This window comes from Panthera onca, chromosome C1 (genome assembly GCF_046562875.1).
Source record: "Panthera onca isolate mPanOnc1 chromosome C1, mPanOnc1 haplotype 2, whole genome shotgun sequence".
Classification (NCBI taxonomy): Eukaryota; Metazoa; Chordata; class Mammalia; order Carnivora; family Felidae; genus Panthera; species Panthera onca.
In genome coordinates this window covers 209,414,330-209,433,543 of record NC_138346.1, presented here as the reverse complement: position 1 = coordinate 209,433,543, position 19,214 = coordinate 209,414,330, and the positions used below count along the sequence as shown (strand labels likewise).

General features: G+C 62.3%; 2 protein-coding genes across 4 annotated transcripts in view; one reads left to right on the top strand and one right to left on the bottom strand.

The window, feature by feature from the left end:
• The window catches only part of CROCC (ciliary rootlet coiled-coil, rootletin), a 46,245-nt gene extending 37,632 nt beyond the window's left edge, over positions 1-8,613 (top strand). Inside the window, exons 28-37 of one of the 3 annotated variants that reach the window (XM_078452326.2) lie at positions 1,477-1,646; positions 1,764-1,884; positions 2,188-2,351; positions 3,969-4,184; positions 4,840-5,064; positions 5,439-5,588; positions 5,903-6,103; positions 6,309-6,440; positions 7,185-7,256; positions 8,078-8,613. In XM_078452326.2, coding sequence (XP_078308452.2) covers positions 1,477-1,646; positions 1,764-1,884; positions 2,188-2,351; positions 3,969-4,184; positions 4,840-5,064; positions 5,439-5,588; positions 5,903-6,103; positions 6,309-6,440; positions 7,185-7,256; positions 8,078-8,164 — 1,538 coding nt within the window. In that variant the 3' untranslated portion in view covers positions 8,165-8,613. Of the gene's footprint in view, positions 1-1,476; positions 1,647-1,763; positions 1,885-2,187; positions 2,352-3,968; positions 4,185-4,839; positions 5,065-5,438; positions 5,589-5,902; positions 6,104-6,308; positions 6,441-7,184 lie in introns of all 3 variants that reach the window. The other 2 variants (XM_078452325.2, XM_078452327.2) reach the window with 2 other exon arrangements.
• Positions 8,614-9,758: 1,145 nt separating this feature from the next.
• Positions 9,759-15,820, bottom strand: MFAP2 (microfibril associated protein 2). Its single transcript, XM_060621150.2, has 9 exons — positions 15,689-15,820; positions 13,372-13,447; positions 12,248-12,337; positions 11,997-12,023; positions 11,819-11,899; positions 11,661-11,705; positions 10,779-10,866; positions 10,516-10,589; positions 9,759-10,274 (listed from the first exon to the last, which is right to left on the bottom strand). The coding sequence occupies exons 2-9, from the start codon at positions 13,406-13,408 to the stop codon at positions 10,171-10,173; spliced, it is 546 nt and encodes a 181-aa protein (XP_060477133.1). The 5' UTR covers positions 13,409-13,447; positions 15,689-15,820; the 3' UTR covers positions 9,759-10,170.
• Between the last annotated feature and the right edge of the window lie 3,394 nt (positions 15,821-19,214).

Below are 19,214 nucleotides of genomic sequence, written 5' to 3'. Positions count from 1 at the left end.
AAATTAAGCACCTGAAAAAAAGATGGCTAGGAAAGCATATTGTATGTTATTTATATTCTCACAGCAAAGAAATTTAAAAAAGAATTTTAAGAGAGAGAGACAGAGTGCAAGCAGGGGAGGGGCAGAGAGAGAGGGAGACACAGAATCCGAAGCAGGCTCCAGGCTCTGAGCTGTCAGCACCGAGCCCGATGCGGGGCTCGAACTCGCAAACCATGAGATCATGACCTGAGCCGAAGTCAGATGCTCAACCTACTGAGCCACCCAGGCGCCCCAGAAATTTTTAAAGATACAGCAAGGGCAGGGGTAGGGTGTTTGTGTGGGAAATGGAGAGCCCCGGTGAGGAGGTGGTAGGTGGGGGAAGGATGGGTGGGAGAGGAGACTCTGAGGACAAGGGACAAGTGGAAGTAAGGGGCGAGGACGAGGGACGAGTGCCTGACTGGCAGTTCCCCTGTGAACACCGAGGGGACAGCAGGCACAGGGCAGTGAACAGGTACAGACGAGTGGGAGGTGAGGACGTGAGGACAAAGGACACGCCTGAGTAATCCTTGCAGGCCACTCTGTGGTAGGGGCCCTTGGGGGCAGTGGGTAGACATCCTGATCCAGGTCCTGTGGCTGTTGACAGAGCTGTGGGGCAGCTTAGGTGTCCCTTGCGAAGGCAGGAGGATGCTATGGGCAGGCTGACGCCCTGCCCTGTGGTTCCGATGCTGACCTCCAGGTGGCGCCCTGTCTCTGTGCGCCCCTCCGGCCACTTCAAGCAGACAAGACTGCATTTCTCTGCCTGGAAGTAGGGCTGCCTGGTTCTAAATCCCATTGTGGGATCTTCCCAGCTTTGAGACCAAGCAGATCGCTTAACTGCTTTGAGTGCGTCCAGCCTGTGAAGGTTCTTACTCCTCAGAGAATTATCGTGAAGGTGGGATAGGCGGTCAGTGCCTGGCAGATAGGAAGCAGGGAGATGTTGAGGTGGTGGAACGTCCACCCTTGGACTGGGTCCTGGGTGTGCAGCCCTCACAGTGCCCCTGGTCTTGGCGGGGAGGCAGACCTTGGAGCCTCATGACCCAGCCTGGGATCAGGGACACGTCTGGGGAGCAGATCTAATGGAATGGGCCAGGCAAAGAGAGGCCGTGGGGAGAGAAGGGAACAGCATGCATGAAGGCCCTGGTCCCGGAAGAGGGAATGTTCTAGAACTTGGGAGCCAAGGGTCATGTGGAATGGACAGCTTGTAAAAGGTGAGAGGGCTGTGCTAGGGTGAGCAACGGGGCCTCTGCACGACGGCAGGGAAGTTGGGCTTACTCTAAGGGGCCTGGGACCAGGGAAGGGTTAAGCAAGAAGGTGAGGGCCAGCATGAGGTGGGAAGCTCCTGCAAGCTGCTGGGTGCGGCTCGGGGGGGGGGGGGTGAGGTGTGCGAGCAGCCCACAGGCACCACCCAGGCCTGAGAGGCTCAGGTTCCCGCAGCCCTAAGCATGCCGCCTCCCCCAGGAAGCGGCGAAGGGCTCAGCAGCCCCAGCCCCTTGGAACGCAGCCCTGGGTCCGAGCCACCATCCCCAGGACCTGCCACCTCCCCGGCATCCCCAGACCTGGACCCGGAGGCGGTACGGGGGGCCCTCCGGGAGTTCCTGCAGGAGCTGCGGAGTGCCGAGAGGCAACGGGTGAGGCTGGGTGTGAGCCGCTGGGTAGGGAACCGGGTGGCTGAGGGCCCTGCGAGGGGCTGCAGGTGTCAGAACAGGGGTCTTCCCTTCCTCCCCCGCCCCACGTCGGGGCCGCAGGATGAGCTTCAGGCCCAGACCGGTGTCCTGAGTCGACAGCTGGCTGAGATGGAGGCTGAGAGGGACAGTGCCACCTCACGGGCGAGGCAGCTGCAGAAGGCTGTGGCCGACGGTGCAGAAGGTGAGTTTGATCCCCCACCCCCGGCTCCCTGCTCTCTGTGCTCTTAGCCGCTGAGGTGGGACGTGTGGGATTGGCCTGAGCGGCTCCTCCGTCCCTGCCCTGCCCACCGTGACCTGAATGGGGGGCCGTCTCCTCTGGGGGTCCCTCCCTGGTCAGCTCCACTCCACGTGTGCAGACCGGCAGACCCTCAAGGACTCGGAGAGGCAGGCCCTGTGGCGGGCAGAGGGCAGGCCGGGCACCTGGTGGCCGGGTTCGGGTCTTGGGGTGCGCCCGGCCAGGCCTGACGGGGCAGGGGTGCTGCAGCCCGACGCCGCGTGGACGGGCGGCTGAGTGGGGCCCAGGCAGAGCTGGTGCTGCAGGAGGAGAATGTGCGGCGCAGCGAGCGGGAGCGCCGGGCCGCCCTGGACCAGGTGGCCGCCCTGGAGAGGAGCCTGCAGGCCACCGAGAGTGAGCTCCGGGCCAGCCAGGTAGACGGGAGCTGAGGGCCGGCGGGGGCAGGGGGGCGTCCGCCTGTGCTTGAATGGCTGGCTGGGAGTCCTACCGTGTGCGTCTCCGTTGCCGTCTGCCTGGGTTGCAGCACCCACTGAAGTGAGCCGCCTGTGACTCTGTCCGGAAGCCCGTTCAGATTGCACCCACTCGCTCCTCCTTGAGGTCACTAGGCTGCAGAAGAAAAGGCCTGGGCTTTTGAGCCTGACAGAAGAAAGTCTGTTCAAGTCCCGGCCGTGCTGTTTATTGCCTGCCTGGTCTCGTTTTCCTCCTGCGTAAAAGAGGGAGGCCAGCAATCGTCTCCCAGAGACGATACACAAGTGCTCTTTTTTTTTTTTTTTTTTTTTAAAGTTTATTTGTTTTTGAGAGCGAGCACGAGCAGGGGAGGGGCAAAGAGAGAGAGAGAAAGAGAATCACAAGTGGGGTCCTCACTGTCAGCGCAGAGCCCGATGCGGGGCCTGATCCCTCAAACTGTGAGATCATGGCCTGAGCCGGAATCAAGAGTTGGATGCCGAACTGGCTGAGCCACCCAGGCGCCCCGTGAATGCTTTTAACATATGGTGTTCAGGGGACGTCGGTTTCCTTTGTCTCTGTATAGCCACATGAGTGGTGTTCTGGGGTTTTTATATGTGTTTGGGGGACATCTGTGTACACGTGTCGTGTGTGTGTGTGTGTGTGTGTGTGTGCACGCGCATGTGTGTGTGCTCGGGGCAGGACACCCTGGCCCTGGGGGCGACAGTCCAGGCCACCGAAGCCTTCAGCCCTTCTCATGCCAAAGGTCCCCTCACTCCTTCCCCCTTCCTCCCCAGCTCTCCATCATTGCCCCGACAGCCCACCCCCTGTCTCTGGCTCCAGGTCAAGTTTGAGCTGGATTGTTATGTCTGTGGTTCCAGGTCTGGCCTCCGGCCCAGCCGCAGGGGCCGCGGGAGGAGGCCAGGAACAAAGCTGGGCAGGGGCCAGAGTGGGGCTGCCAGGCCCAGACATGGCAGAGTTGGGGCTCTGAGCACGGCGGCAGGGGGCCGGGCTTGGGGGGGGGCGTTCAGTCTGTCTTCCCGTCCTCTCCCTACTCCTCAAGCCTCTTTTTACTGTCTGACCCCATGTGGGGGAGGGAGGAACATCATGCCCTAAAACCAGGGGGGCCCAAGGCTCCTACCTGACTCAGATCACACAATGCAGCTTCTGGGCCTGGCTCTGGGGAGTGATGCAGCAGAACAGGGAAGCCCTGGAACCTGCCTTTTCACCCTCCCTTCCCACCCCGGGGCTCTGCGAACACTTCGTGGTACCGCTGGGCCCGTGCAGTCTCCTCACTGCACAGATGTGCGGTAGGGCCACAGAGCAGGAAGGGAGCACCCTGGATCACAGAGCCTGTTAGAAAGGCCAGATCAGCCAAATCCAGAAAGCGCTCTGGGATCCTCAGGCCAACCCAGCCTGTGAACATGCGGGGAGGTGGAGGGCCTCGCAAGGGTCACACAGTGAGGGGTTGGGCCAGCCTCTTCAAGGCTGCTCCCCACTTTCTCCTGAGGGTCCTGACGGGGTGTGGGAGGCGCGGGGTCGGGGGTGGCCGGGCGGCCGGGGCCTGACCCCTCCCCCACCCGCAGGAGAAGATCAGCAAGATGAAGGCCAATGAGGTGAAGCTGGAGAGTGACAAGCGGCGTCTGAAGGAGGTGTTGGATGCCTCTGAGAGCCGCACCATCAAGCTTGAGCTGCAGCGGCGCTCACTCGAGGGGGAACTGCAGCGCAGCCGCCTGGGCCTCAGTGACCGTGAGGCCCAGGCCCAGGCCCTCCAGGATCGGGTGGACTCCCTGCAGAGACAGGTGGGTCCCCATTACCCTTTGCGGGTTTCTCATCCGCACGCTCAGTGCCGGGTGCTTTACGGGGACTGCGTAATACTCCCAACAACCCCGAGGCAAGCATCATCCTCATTTCGTGGACAGACAGACAGACAGACAGGGGCTGCCATCACCCAAGATCACATAGCTAATAAGAGACACAGCCGAAATTAGAATTTAGGACTCTTTGACACCAGAATCTTCATTCCTAGCAAACATGTGGGACAAGTTAGAGATATAGGTTTCACTCATGTCCCTTTTTTGCCTTGGCTGCCAGGAAGCTCAGCTCTAACTAGAACGTTCAGTTACTCTGCTAGTCCTACAAGGGCACCCACCAAAGTCAAGAACACAGAACATTTCTGGATTGTGGTGGTTACCTTTTCTCCTCCCTGGCAGGGGAGGAGACCCTGGGGTCTGGGACATCCGGGTTTGTGGCACTCCGGGTGAGGGTAGTTAAAACCAGCAGTGGGACGGAGCCTAGGCTGCAGTGGGCTGAGCCAGTGGGAGCGCATGGGAACAACGAGGGTCGATGATGAAGGCCTAGGCAGGGGTGGGAGGAGCTTGGCTTGGGTTCACCGTTCCTGCTGGAGGCCAGGGTGAGAGCAGAGCCACTTTACTGTCCTGTCTGCCCTCCTGCCAGGTGGCAGACAGTGAGGTGAAGGCGGGGACTCTGCAGCTGACAGTGGAGCGGCTGAACGGGGCCCTGGTCAAGATGGAAGAGAGCGAGGGGGCCTTGCGGGACAAGGCGCAGGGCCTGTCAGAAGCACTGGCCCAGAGTAGCGCCAACCTGACCAGCACCCAGGACAAGAATCTGCATCTGCAGAAGGCCCTGACCGCTTGTGAACATGACCGCCAAGTTCTCCAAGTACGGGGGTTCCAGGGCCTGGCTGGGGGTGGCCCCAGTGAGAGCCAACAAGGGCAGGCTTGGAGGGGCCCTTGGAGGACAGTCAGTTGGGAACCCTAGGGAGCCAGTCCGTGAGCGCTTTGAGGTGGGTGGGCCCAGTAGGAGCATTGGCCAATAGGAGGGGGCTTGGGGTGGGCGGGGGCGATAAGAATACGCCTACTGGTATAGGCTTGAGGGACCCAGATCCGGGGTCATGCAGGTCAGTGGGCCAGGCCTGCTGTCTGCCTCGCCCTCCAGATTTTGGGGCTGTTTTGTGGGCTGTAACCCTGACCCGGAGGTACAGAGTAGAGGGGAGCCTTTGCTCCATCCTGGCATCAAACGCCCCTGCCCCCCAGGAACGGCTGGAGGCCGCTCGGCAGGCGTTATCGGAGGCCCGGAAGCAGAGCAGCTCCCTGAGTGAGCAGGTGCAGACGATGCGAGGCGAGCTGGCGGACCTGGAGGTGCAGCGGGCAGAGGCAGAGGGCCAGCTGCAACAGCTTCAGGAGGTGAGGGCCACGATGGGCCCCTTCTGTCCCCGGGACGCCGAGGCCCTCAGGATGCAGCGGGACCTTCCGTATCCCCACCTCATCCCGAACCCGGGCCCGGCCTCCCGTGAGGAAGCGTGGTTCATTCGACCCGCGCCCCCGTCACGCAGATGGAGAAGCTGAGGCTCAGAGAACAGCGTGGCCTCGGGTGATAGTTCTCTGATGGGGGCCTCACCAACCCCCCCTGCGGGGCCGAGGCTGGCCTCACCATCCCCAAGCTTCAGATGCACGCGCACCGAGGCCCGGAGGCATTAGGGGCCTGCCGGCTTCTGCAGGTGCTGCGGCAGCGACAGGAGGGGGAGGTGGCGGCCCTGCACGCGGTCCAGAAGCTGCAGGAGGAGCGGCGGCTGCTCCAGGAGCGCCTGGACGGCCTGCAGCGAGCCCTCGCTCAGCTGGAGGCCGAGAAGCGGGAGGTGGAGCGGTCAGCGCTGCGGCTGGAGAAGGACCGGGTGGCCCTCAAGAGGATGCTGGACAAGGTGGGCTGAGCCACCGGCGCTGTCCCCCCACTTCCTCGGGGTCTTGGCCTTACGTCCCCAGGGCCGGGGGCCTCAGGTGCCCTCCGGCCCCTGCTCCTGCTGCCTCTAACCTAACACCCCTCTCTGCGCCCCTCCCTCTTCACGGGAGCCCCCCCCCCCCACCTTCCCCCGGGTGCCTTAACGCCCTCCTCCTCTCCCGGCCTAGGTGGAGCGCGAGAAGCTTCGCAGCCATGAGGACACGGTGCGGCTGAGCGCCGAGAAGGGCCGCCTGGACCGCACGCTCACGGGGGCCGAGCTGGAGCTGGCTGAGGCCCAGAGGCAGATCCAGCTGCTGGAGGTCCAGCCCCCGGCCACCCCCTCTCTCCCTAGCCCTGGACCCGGGCCCCACCCCTGCCCCAGGCCTGAGTGCCAGACCGTCCCAGGAGCTGCTGATGGCTCAGCCGGCCCAGGGTCCTCAACCTCCATAACCCACGAGCCCAGACTCTTGCAGGGCACAGCCCAGAGCAAGGTCCTAGAGGGAGGGGGTCCTCCCCAGAGTGGAGAGGAGAGAGATGCCGGTTAGCGAGTGAGCCTGTGTGCTTGCGTGTTGTGGAACATGGAGGCGTGAGCGTGCATGGGAGTGTTCTGCACGTAACGTGACTCTTGTGCACAGATGTGACAAGTCTGCGTGTCAGGAACGTGTTCCAGGTGTGTGTGTATCTTCCTGTACCGAAGTCTTCCTGTCTGTAGATGTAGGAGTATTGGAGCTTTGCTCGTAGGCACGCATCCCTGTGACCAGGGGCTAAGTACTTCCGCGCTTGCTTTGGGGCCGGTACGAATATGGGCGTGTCCGCGTTTGACTATGTCTGCGCGTGTGTGCACGGTGTGCGCATGTGCACGCCTGTCAGCGGGGTCACTAGGTACCCTGACCCCGGATTCGCGGACCCGGGGGGGCCAGGAACATGGGGGACAAACCAGGATCTCTTTTGCTCCCCCCGCCTGCACTGTCCTGAGGGGCCTTCTAGGCTCCCATTCCTGGGAGTGCCCGCCCCCCCCCCCCCCCCCACAGGGCCACACCCCTGACTTGCTCCTCTTCCCGCAGGCCCAGGTGGTGGCACTGGAGCAGGACCAGAGCCCAGCCCGGCTGGAGGCTGCGGAGCAGCAGCAGCGGGAGGTAGAGCGGGAGGTGGAGCGCCTGCGCAGTGCCCAGGTGCAGACAGAGCGCACCCTGGAGGCTCGGGAGCGGGCCCACCGGCAGCGCGTGCGCGGGCTGGAAGAGCAGGTGCTCAGGCCTGGCCGGGTTCTGGCCCCGCCCCAGGATATTGCAGAAGCGCCCTCGGGGGGAGGAGCGGGAGAGGGCTGGCTGTGACCTCGGGTGGGAGCAGTCGGCGGCACCTAGGACCGAAGTGGTCCAGGGGGATCTGTGCTGGTCTCCGTCGTGGCTGGACACGGGCTCAAGTGATGTCACCGGAACTCCGTCCCCGTGCTGTGGCTCTACTGTCCTCATTGTTGTCTCCTGGGTGGCACACGTGGCCTCAGCAGCCCCAGCCTAGGTTATCCCGACAAGCTGCCATCCCAGAGGAAAGAGGGGGCCTTTTTCCTTAGAGCAACAGAAGTCCCAGGGATGACCCTTCCTGGCCTGCTTAGTCCCTGACTCCTTCCCAGCCATCCCTGACCTGACGTGTGCAGGACAAGGCTGCTTGGGTAGGGCCAGGCCTGGGTCACAGGCACCCCTGGTGGGGCTGGTGCCAGGCCTGCCTAAGTGATGAGAGTGGGGACGGGTGGCTCCTGACAAGATGCCAAGGAGCAGTCAGCAGCTGCCACGTGGGTCGGGACGGAAGGGGTAGGAAGCACTCTGGTGTTATTTAATAAGACCCATTTTTTCCTGAAGCGGGCAGGATTGGGTCCCTTCTGGGGTCCCGGCTGCAGCCACATGCCCCTTTCCCTGGCATCAGGCTGGGGACCAGGCTGGCCCTACTTTCTCTTTCTTCCCAGGTGTCCACACTGAAGGGACAGTTGCAGCAGGAGCTCCGGAGGAGCTCAGCATCCTTCCCCCAAACCTCCGGCCCCCCAGGGGAATGAGCCCCTTCCTGGGTGGCCCCCTGGCCCAGAGCTCGGCTCAGGGTAGGGAGGAGACAGGTGGCCGTGCTGGATGCCAGGGACTCCGGTAGCAGCTTCTTAGCGGCATCCGGGGCCCCACCTCAGTCCAGTCCCCACCCCTGGGATGAGCATCCAGGTCACCTGAGTGTCTGAGCCAAAGCCAGGGGGTCGGGGAGACCCCCCTTGCCCCTGGCTGGCCCTAGAGCATGGGCTCATGGGAAAGAGGAGGGGTGCCTGGGAGTCAGAGACCCAGACCCTCTCCCCCGGCTTCCCAGAGATCTCCCCGCCTTAGTTCAGAGTGTTTGTCAGGAAATTCCTCAGAGTCCCTGTATTTTTATACCTTTTTACAACGTTAACTGTTCAGAACTGTTGTTTTTTTGTAACAAAAGACCCCGTTTTCTAAAAATGGTTTGTACAGATGTGTCCCCTTACTTCAGTGTGCCTTCCTCCACTGGAGAGATGGGTGGGGAGACACAGGGGGCCTGGGGCAGGGGTGCAGGGGGAGATGGGGTCTTTGGAAAGGCCCGTGGCACTTTCCGGCCTCACAGGATGCTGGCGTGGGGAGGTCTCCAGGGTCCCGCGCCACCCATCCCATGTGACAGACGGGGCTGCTGAGGCCCAAACTGCACAGCCCGGCTCTTTCCAGCCACAGCGTTCTGGCCCCTTTCTCTGGCCCCTCGTTAGGACTGGGCCCACCCTCTGCACCGTGGCAGGCCTCTCAGGCAGTGTGCGGGCCTGGGAGTGAACGTGGGTCTTGCCCTGGCTCCGCTGAGTGAGCCTAGCAAAGCTGCGTGACCTCTCGGAGCCTTGGTTTGCTCATCTGTAAACTGGGAACGTGCCTCACAGGGTGGTTATGAGGAGGCGCACGTGGCAGGTGCTCAGGGTCTCCGAGGAGGAAGTACTCGTCTCCGTGGAGTCTGATGGGGTCGGGTGGTGCCCCCCGCCCTGCCACTTCTAGCTGTGGCTCCTCGGTGGGTCACTTAATGCCTCTGGGCTTCCTGTCCGTAAGGTGGCGATATTACCTGTGCCTGCCACATGGGCCTGTCTGGAAGGCACACGGGACTGCGCGCTGATCGCTCACGTGGAGACTGGGCCTCTATTTCTGCCCCCCCCGAACTCGCGGCCCTCCCCCCCAAAGGCGGATCTCAGAGCACACCTCCCATGACCTGCTTTATACCCTATAAACACCTCTGCGCCTCCACATGGGTGGCCTCCCGTCTTGGCCTGCATGCCTCTGATGACAGGGGACTCACGCCCTCACTGAGCAGCCCAGACAGTGAGAAAGCTGTATCCCTGAACCTTCTATTTCCAACGCAGCCCTCTGCAGTGCCCCACCCCCGCCCCCAACGCAGGACCTGGAGGGGACAGTGGTCATGATCCACCTTTCTGGGGGCGGGGGGGGGGTCAGCTGAAGCTGGTGGGTGAGGAGGCAGGACTGGGACCGCAAAGGCAAGGCCACAGGTCACCTGAACGGTCCCTTCTCCCCAAGGGGCCAGGCAGCCTCTCAATGAGGACAGGCAGTGTCAGAGACACCTGGCCACCCGCTCTGTGCTCCCAACTGAGAAATGACCAAAGCTTTTGTAAAAACAATTTTAATTTTGTATAAAACAAAGGTGGTCTATGCCCGGGAGCTGTAGGAAGTCCAAGCAGACCGGCTGGGGTGAGGGGCACAGCCTACCTCAAAGGGGCTGGTGGGCAGGGGACTGTCCTGGAGGGACTGAGAAGGCACATCAGAGGCCCAGGTCCCACCGAGAGGCCTGGGATGCCCCTCCTCCGGGGCCGAAAACTGGGCCGTGGGGAGCCCCCATTGTGCCCCAGAGGTGGCCACAGACTGGGGGAGGGGCCTGAGACAAACCCCCAGGGCCACAGTCCACTAACTTTTTACAGGATAAAAGGAATGTCAGGCTGGGGAGAAAAGCACCAGGTGAGGCAGGGCCCGAGGGCCCCGGATCTGAGGAAGGCCCAGGGCTTGGGGTGCTGGCTCCGCCCTAGCAGCCCCCGCAGCTCCTCGCACAGGAGGCCGCCACGGACTGGCACAGGCCACTGCTGGCCATCACGCCACATTTGGAGAACTTGTCCCGACACAGGTCAGCTGTTGCGGGGGGCAAGGAGTCGGGGTCAGGGAGAGGCTGGTCATGGGAAACCATCGGCCCCTTCCCGATCCCGGGACAGGGAATGTTCTGAGGAGAAGCAGCCGGGAGGGAGTTCAGGAGCCTCCTGAAAGTGGCCGTGGTGCAGAACACGGGTTTAATAAACACCAGGTGGACGGACAGGAAGAAGGGCGGCGAGTGGGTGTGGGGAGGGGGAAGGTCTGGGGGTGCAGGCCTCCCTACCTCGGAGGAGCTCCTCGTGGGCACACACCGTGCGGACACAGATCTCCTTGTTGACCACGTACACGCGGCGGAGGCTGGGGGGTGGAGCCGGGACGGCGGGGTCACCCCCGACCCCACCAGGGGGGCTCCACGCATCCCCGCCCCTAGGCCTGGGCTCACGCGAGCGGAGTTCAGTTCAGGGTTCATGCTCCCCTACAGTCCCACCTCGGGCCGGGGGGCACTGTGGCTGCCTGCCCTGCCCTCCAAACCCCACCTGTGCTCACCTGTAGAAGCAGACCTCATTGAGACACTGTTTGCAGGGCTTGTGGATGGAGTAGAGGCGGGTGCACGGGTACTGTTCCTCGCGGCAGTCTGGGTGACGGGCAGGATCAGAGTAGGGGCCGCAGCTTGGGCGTGGCGTAGCCCCCAACGATGCCCACCGAGACTGGCTCTCATCGCAGGGTCTAGGTCCACCCTGCACCCTCTGGCACAGCGCAGGCGCAGGCACACGCACACGCACGCACACACACACAAGCACAGACAGCATTGCTGGGGCTCCCAGGGCTGCCCGATTTTATACAACACATGCATACACGCGCAAGTTTGCAACGCTTGGAAGCATGTACCTGAACAGGCATAAGCTCAAACACAACCGCACCCACACACAACGGTCACCCAAGTCCACACCAACCAACTGGGCCGGGCTCAGAGGAGCACACGCGGACACTGAGCTCACGGGAGCGAGAGCAGCCTGCACGGTCTGGCCGTCTCCGGCTCTCGGTGGGGGCGGCACGGGGGCTGGCTCAGCTGGCCTGGGCTTCTGGTCCCCTCTCTGCCTCGCTGGCCACGAGCACCGCCCACTCCTGCTGGCTGGCAGGCAGGCAGGAAGCCCCCAGCACGCTCCCTCCCTCTTCCCAGTGTCTGGGGGTGGAGGGCCCTTCCTGAGGCTGCGACCAACTGGGGGGGGCAAGGGGGGCGTCTCCCAGAGCTTCCCGGGGGGCCCTGCGGTTGCCTAAAGCACTGGCCTGTCTGCAAGCCCCCGACCCTGCCATCGGCCCGGCAAAAGCAAAAGGCTTGTCTGTCTCTGTCCCATCAGCGCGGCAATCAGCTCTACCCCCGCTGCTGAGGCCATGCCTCTGTTTCTCCAGCTGTCAGGAAGCTCTTACCCAGAGGCCCAGGCTCCGTGGGCTCTGTCTCCGCATTTCCTGGTGCTGGTGTCAGGAGAGGAGCAGGCAGACATCACTGAGAGGGGTCCATTCAGGGCACCAGCCCTGCCCCGGCACAGACCCGCTGCTCCCAGGGTTGACAGGAGCCGGCAGCCTACCTGGGGTGGGGGCCAGGACGACTTCCTGCCGGACTTGCTGCTGGGACTGGAACTGCTCCGCAGGGGGCCGAGGAGTCACCTCTGAGTCGGGGGGCAGGCGACAAGGGGGTCCACTCCATCTCTCCACCCCAGCGCTCAGCTGCCCGCCCCCGCCGCCTGCCCCACCCCAGCCCTTTACCTTGATAATCATAGTAGTCCGGTTGGTCTAAGAACAAAGATGAATGTGAAGTTGCCGGGGGGGGGGGGGGGGGGGCAGGCGAGCTCCCAGTCTCGGGGGGACAGGAGGTCACGGCTACACCCAGGACCACCCCCTATGACTCCCACCACCCTTCCCCACCTGGTCCCCAGCTGCGTCGTGCACACCTGGGAGCCAGGCCTTGATGATGTGGCCGGGTGTGGGGAGGGCTGGGGGGGGGGCAAGGCCCTTACCTATCTGGTCACTGTAGTGGGTGTACTGGACGTGTTCCGGGAACGGAGACAGAGAGTCTAGGTCATACTGGCCCTGAGCCAGCAGGCCGGCTGTGAGGAAGCAAAGCATGAGGGGGTGCCCTGCAGGGAAGGACAGCACTTCTGGGAGGACAGGTAGAGGTCCCAAGGGCAGGCCGGTGAGACCCTAAGATCCTACAACCCAAGGGATCCAAACTCCTTCCTCGACCCTTACAGAGGCCCTTACAGAGCCGGCTCCTGGGCACCTCACAGACCTTTTCTGGCCTGTCTTCCCCTGCTAGCCTCCTGGCTGTTCCTGGAACTCAGCACACTCCTGTCTGCCCCAGGGCCTTTGCACTCGACTTTCCCTAGGCCTGTGATCCTGGGTAACTTCTCCTCCTTCAGATCTCAGCTAAAAATTCAGTTCTGCCCCAAAGGCCGTCCCCGGCCTACCCACCCTCTCCATCCAGTTCCTCTGTTTACTTCCAACCTCATGCTCAACACGCTGGCACTTATCACGCCTACTTGATATAGCAGCCTCCCTTCTCTAGACAGGCGGCACCAAGAAGGCAGGGGTATGTCTGCCCAGGTCATCATTGTACCCCAGGGTCTAGCCCAGTGCGTGGCACATGGTAGGAACTCAGTATCTGTTAAATGAATAAATGTTAGCTATGGCAGGGCCTTCGATCCCTATGGATAACTCCTCACTTCACCAATAGGGATCACTCCAAAGTCAAGATTGCATGGTGGGGGGTGGGGGGGTGGGGAGGGGGTTGGGGTTGGGGTTGGGTCCCAAATGGGTCTGGAACCCGGACCTACAGACTCCCTGCCTTGGGCGCCTCCCCCTCCTACACATCGGCTTCCTCCTGGAAGGGAGGGAAGGCACGGACTCTTGGTGCCTGGGTGTGTGCCCACTCTCCAGAGCCCTGCCTGGCTGCTGCTGTGGAGGGTTGGGGTGAGGGCTGGGGAGGCTCATGCTTTGGGAGGGGTTGGCCAGTACAGTCTGTGGTCCAGGAGGTCCCGGGACCGGGGAGTTGAGTGCTGGCCACAGGGCACAATAAAGGCTCACTGCCAGCTCCCAACCCCCAGCCACACAAGGGGAGCCCCCAACCCCAGGAGCCACTTACCAGGCAGGAACAGCAGGAAGAGGTAGGCAGCTCTCATGGCTACGCGGTGAGGCAGTCTGGGCTGGTGTCAGGACAGCTGGAGGGGGTGGGGGGGCGGGCTGTAGCTTGGACCCACTCACCCAGGACTGTGGAGCCCACCTCTGCTCCCCCGCATCTAGCCCGGTGAAGAAGGGGGTGCTGGGAACAGAAGCCAGGCATAGGGAGTGCCGGGAGTAGGGCGGAGCGGGGGCCGGGTCTACATCTGCTGTCCCCGAGGGCCCCCTGGGTGTTCAGGTCCCGAGTCACAAGGCCCCCAACCTCGCTCCAGAGTTGATCTTACAAGCGGACGGAACCCACCCTGCCCTTCTCACCGAGGGCACGTTTCTAGCCCCCCGCTAGCTCTGACTCTGCTCTCCTGGCCCGCAGCCGTGCCCGCTTCCGATTCAGCACCTCCCGGTGTCTGGCGCACTGATCATGGAAACCCTTGACCCCAGGCCCATCCTCAGGACCCCAGCCCCTCTCAGCCACCATCATAGCCCCGACTCTGCAGCGTCTGCCAACCCCACCACCTGTTCCCAATTGCTCTGCGGGGAACCACATGCATGCATGGGCCCCAGGGGCCGAAGGGCAGCCAGGCCCGGGCAGGGCTCCCACCCCCAGAAGATTCCTCTCCTGCCAGGCCTCCAGGCCTCCTAAGACCTGGCTGTCTTCATCACAGACTCACGAGACTAAGGTCTATTTGTCTGCAGCAGCAGGAAACGCTCAGGGTGGAGTCTGAGGAGAGATTCTCTGGATCCTAGAAGGGCAGAGCTGGAGGGGACAGTGATGTCACCCAGCCCAGAGGCTCTGAACCCCTGAACACTGTATGACAAGTGTTGTGTGCGCAATTCTGGGGGGAGAGGGCAGTGGCCCTCAGCCTTCACCAGGCTCTGGAAGTTCAAGAACTCCAGCCTTTGGCCACACAGTGGGCTTGGCAGGGTCTACAGGTCCCAGCTCAGTGGGGGGGGGGGGGGGGGGGGGGGGGGGCAGGCATCAGCCTTCCGCCTGGAGCGCTGGGAGAGAGTCCATGGGCTCACCCATCCAGGAAGGCCCCTCCCACCACACAAAGGGACTTCTTCCAGACGGCTAACTGGAGACCTAACTGCCACAGGGCGTCTAAGGAGAGAGGAAGGACGCTCGGGCATCTGTCCCTCTTCGCCCCCAATCCAGAACCCTCCGGGACCCCCTGCCCGGCTCATACATTTACCATCTCCCTTCCTTACTGAGGTGGGGGTGGGGTGGGGTGGAGGAGAAGAGACCCACCACTCAGGCTGCCCCGGAGGCAGGGGACCTCGGGCTCCCGGTGTTCCTATCCCGAAATCCCTTGGCCCTCTCTCAGTAGGAGGGACCCAAAGACCTGGAGCTCTTTCCCTGTAACTCCCCCCCGCAAGGCCTCATCATCCCCTCCTTGTCCCCACGGGGCTAGTGGCAGCCAGGCCAGTTGGAGCTGTCACCACTCAGAAGGAGGCCCTGAGCTGGGGCCTAAGAGGCCTTAAGAGGTGGGGTGGGGGCTGTCTGTCCCCAAAGCCCCTCCTAGGCCTCACAGCCTCCCGCATGGAGTCTTTTCCTCCCCTGGAAGGTCTGGCACCCAGGCCCAGGCTTACTGGGGGCAAGGGGCCCCCAGGGCAAGGGGCGTGGGAGTCCTGGATCCTCCCCCGGGGCCACATCTCCAAGCACTGCTGTCTAGACTGTCGATTTTGGGGTGTGGGGGAGGCCAGGACCTGCCTAGAAGGCGGCCCCCCTCTGGCCCCTTCCGCAGCTGGGGACCCCACCCCGAGGCGTTCGTGGGCAGGAGGGAATGAGCGGGGCCTACTCAGAGCCCGGCCCCCACACCGCCCCGCGGGGAGGCCAGCCGCGGTGCGGTGCGGCCGGAGGGGACCAGATGTGGCCGCCGCCGCACAGCTGGGAACAATCAGCCACGGAACTTGCTCGGCGGCTCCCCACGCCCTCCCGGTCTCGGGTCTCCCTTTGTCTCTCTCCGCCGCTCTAGCCCGGCGGCTCCGGCCGACGCCCCCACCCCACTCGCCAAAGTCCAGCCTCCCGGGGCGAACGGAAGCCCCCCCCCCCAACCCCGGCCCCGACGCCCCCAAACGGGCCCCCCTCCCAGCGACCCCAAACCCCCCAAGTGTCCTCGTAGCATCTGCTCAGACGGCCCCGGGTTCGGGAACTCGGGCAGCCGCCCCCAGGCCTGGGGGCCCGCAGACCCCTACACCCCTGCCTCCCCCCACCTCCCCCGGGACCCCCTCCCCCCCACTCCCGAGTGCCGCCCTGCCGCTCCCGCCGCCAGGCCCGCGCCTACCTGGCCGGGTCACTCCGCCGCCCGCTCCGAGTCCGCCCGCGGAGCCGCCCCTGCGCCCGCTCTGAGCCCCCCTCCGGGCCCCCGACGGGCCGGCGCCCGCCCTCCAGCCCCGGAGCCGCTGGGTCCTAACGCGAGCCCCGCCCGCCCGCCGTGCGTGCGGGTCTCCAGCCCGCTTCGGGGGCGGCCCTGGGGGAGGCGCCCCAGGAGCCGTCCTCACGTCTGCGCCGACCTCTGGCGGGCAGGACGCCTCTCCAGCCTCCTCGGCACGTCTGGGCTGGAGTCTAGTGTGAGGTGGGTTTTGAGGACGTGTTACCCCGTTTCACAGAGGAGGAAACTGAGGCTCCTAAAGGCGATACACCCGCCGCGACTCAGCTCTCCCCTCTGGCTTCTCCTACCGTCCGGGACAGCCTTCCGGGCCTGCTTTCCCTCCTGCCTCTCTGGCTCTGCCTTCTGGGTATTCTTAGCCAGTTCCAGGCTGGGGGCTGGCTTCCATAACCTGCATTGCAGACCTCGGGCCACAGGCTACCAGGCCTGGCCCTGTGCATGTCTCCAAGGATCCAACTCCAAATTCATGACCCCTGACCCTCCCCCAGACCTGGCTGTCCTAGAGGTTCCCGTCTAGGGAGCAGTCCCCGCACCCTTCCATTACTCAGGCTTCCTCTCTTGCTCTCAGCCCCTGCGTCCAATCCAGCACCCGGCCTCTAATCCTGCTTCACAATCCTTTTTCACATGGGGCCGCTCTCTCCGCTGTGCTGTAAGCCACCATTAGCTCTTGCCTGGACTCTGTAATAAGCTCTAATCTAGGCTTTCCCCAGTGGGGCCTGCCCTTCCAGACCCACCTCTGACACTGGCCCCCTTGTGCTTAAAGCTTCTGCTGGTTTCCATGGTACCTGGGATCAAGGCTGAATTCCCCTGTGGCCCCCAAGGATCCTACCCTTCCCCTCCCGTCTGGCTCTGCCTCCTGGTTCCGTGCAGCCACAATGGCCTTTTGGTAATCTCTCACTAAACCCCTTCCTCTGCCTGCTCCAGGACTTTTGCTCAAGCTGTTTCCTCCTCTTGGAACCCTGGTGAGGTCTGCCTCCTCCCGGTTATAGAGCAAACCCTCCCTTCTTCAGGGGAGCCTTCCCTTTCTCCCCGTTCCACCCCTGAGCACTTTCTGCTCTACTGCTCACAGCTGTCGTGCTGCCCTATGTCTGTGACCATGTGAATCCTGCTCCTCTCCCAGATGAGCTCATGAGCTTGTGCGCCACACGAAGACAGCAAGACGGCGACAAAGTCTGTTTTCGCTCATCCCTGTTGATGCTCATTAGGCACAGCGCCAGGCTCAGAGCAGCTGTTCGGTGAACATTAACGGAATGAATGAACGTGCACTCAATTCTCCCGGGAGAGCCCGCGTGGGGGGTGGGGTAGGTTCCTGCCTCTGGGCCAGTCCTCAGCCCTGCCTGAACCTGGGGCAGGGGCTCAGGCTGGGAGGACGTGGGGGTCTCCTTGCCCCCAGTCAGGCACCCCACAACCGCCTAGCCCTTGGACTCTGAATCCTATTAGGCAGGACCTCGATATGTCTCGTGTATCATTTGCTCCCCGGTGCTGGTTTGGCAAATGAATGAATACCTGCCACCCCCTCTCCAGGGTCTATCACCGAATAGCAGGGGCTTCTGCTACCTGGAGCCCTGGGGGCCCTGGGGGCCAGCACAGCCCTCCCTGCCCTCCCTTAGCCCTTGCCTGCTCCAGGCACAGTCCCTCTAGGGTAGGAGAGGCAGAAACACCTGGCAGAAATGCTGTTCCCTACACTTGACAAAAAGGGGAAACAGAGGCCCCAGAGCTTGCCACTCTCACGTCCTGGCCCCCAGATTCTCTGTGCTGCTTCTACCCACTCCCCTGGCCCTAAGGACCCAAGCAGAGGCGGCAGATACTTGGGGAGCGGGTAGTGGGTGTGGGTGCTCTCATGACCTTGGAGATTCGCTCTGTCTGTTCACCTCTCACACCAGGTTACAAGGTATATGTGCAGAGGCCAAGTTCTTTTTTTTTTTTAATTATTTATTATTATTTTTTTTTTTGAGAGAGAGAGAGAGAGAGAGAGAGAGAGAGAGAGAAAGCACAGGAGGGGCAGAGAGAGAGAGAGAGAGACACACACACAGAATCGAAAGCAGGCTCCAGGCTGTGAGCTGTCAGCACAGAGCCCGACACGGGGCTAGAACCCATGAACTGCGAGATCGTGACCTGAGCCGAAGTCGGACGCTTAAGTGACGCAGCCACCCAGGCTCCCCTAGGCCAAGTTCTTTTGTACACTGTGGTAGCACCTGTGCCTGGCACATGACTGTCCAATAAATGCGTGAACCAATCGGTTGAGGGATTCGAACCCAGCCTCTCCCCGGGTCCTCCAGCCTCCACCACCCCGAACTGTTGCTGGTTGACGACTCCGTGCCCGGTACAGGAGGTCTGTGGATGTGCCTCATGTCAGAAATTGCTTTTTCGGGGCGCCTGGGTGGCTCAGTCGGTTAAGCAGCCGACTTCGGCTCAGGTCATGATCTCGCGGTCCGTGAGTTCGAGCCCCGCGTCGGGCTCTGTGCCGACAGCTCAGAGCCTGGAGCCTGCTTCCGATTCTGTGTCTCCCTCTCTCTGACCCTCCCCCATTCATGCTCTGTCTCTCTCTGTCTCAAAAATAAATAAACGTTAAAAAAAAAATTTTTTTAAAAATTGCTTTTTCATGCTAACTCGGATGTAAATTAAAAAAAAATAAATAGGGGCTCCTGGGTGGCTCAGTCGGTTAAGCGTCCGACTTTGGCTCAGGTCATGATCTCACGGTTTGTGGGTTCCAGCCCCGCGTCGGGCTCTGTGCTGACAGCTGGGAGCCTGGAGCCTGCTTCGGATTCTGTGTCTCCCTCTCTCTCTGTTCCCCCCCTGCTCTCACTCTCTCTCTCACTCTCTCAAAAATAAAGATTAAAATAATAAAAAAAAACAAAAACAAATTTCTACTCCGAAAAAAAAGAAAATTGCTTTTTCACACCCCACATCCTTTCTGCTCAGTTTGATTCAACATTTACTCGGTTCCTGTAAGGGGAGGCCAGGGATGGTCCCAGGACTCCCAGGAATGAGGTCGGCGGGGGGCTTCTGGAGGGCAGGAAGCAGTCTTTCTTTCCCACTCTCTTCTGCCCAGCACTCGGATGACCGAGTTACATCTCCAGAGTGGGGCTTGGCCAGGGTCCCACTGATGGGATGAGGTCAGAAGCACCCACCCTTCCCCGGGGGACAGTGCACGTGGTTCGGGCTGGGAGACATGGGCTCAGAGCCTGGACCACAAACACGGCCCAGGATGCTGGGTGGGGGTGGGTGGCGGATAGGAGGGAACTGCCCCAGTCAGATGCCTCCTCGGGGCTGGCACAGGAGCGTGGCAAGCGGGTACTGGAGTCAAGGCGATCTGGCCCCACCTCCGGCAACTTGTGTGACCTCTGAACCTTAGTCTCCTTATCTGCAAAAGGGGAATCGGATGCCGCAGTCGTAAGGATTAAAAGACGATGCGTACAAA

What these genes read in the sequence shown, in the direction of transcription:
- MFAP2 (XM_060621150.2), bottom strand. Translation starts at nt 13,408, where the DNA reads ATGAGAGCTGCCTACCTCTTCCTGCTGTTCCTGCCTG. An exon ending in GGACTACTATGATTATCAAG is followed by an intron (nt 11,900 to 11,996) that starts GTAAAGGGCTGG and finishes CCCCCGACTCAG; the next exon opens with AGGTGACTCCTCGGCCCCCT. An exon ending in CACGGAGCCTGGGCCTCTGG is followed by an intron (nt 10,867 to 11,660) that starts GTAAGAGCTTCC and finishes CCCGTCACCCAG; the next exon opens with ACTGCCGCGAGGAACAGTAC.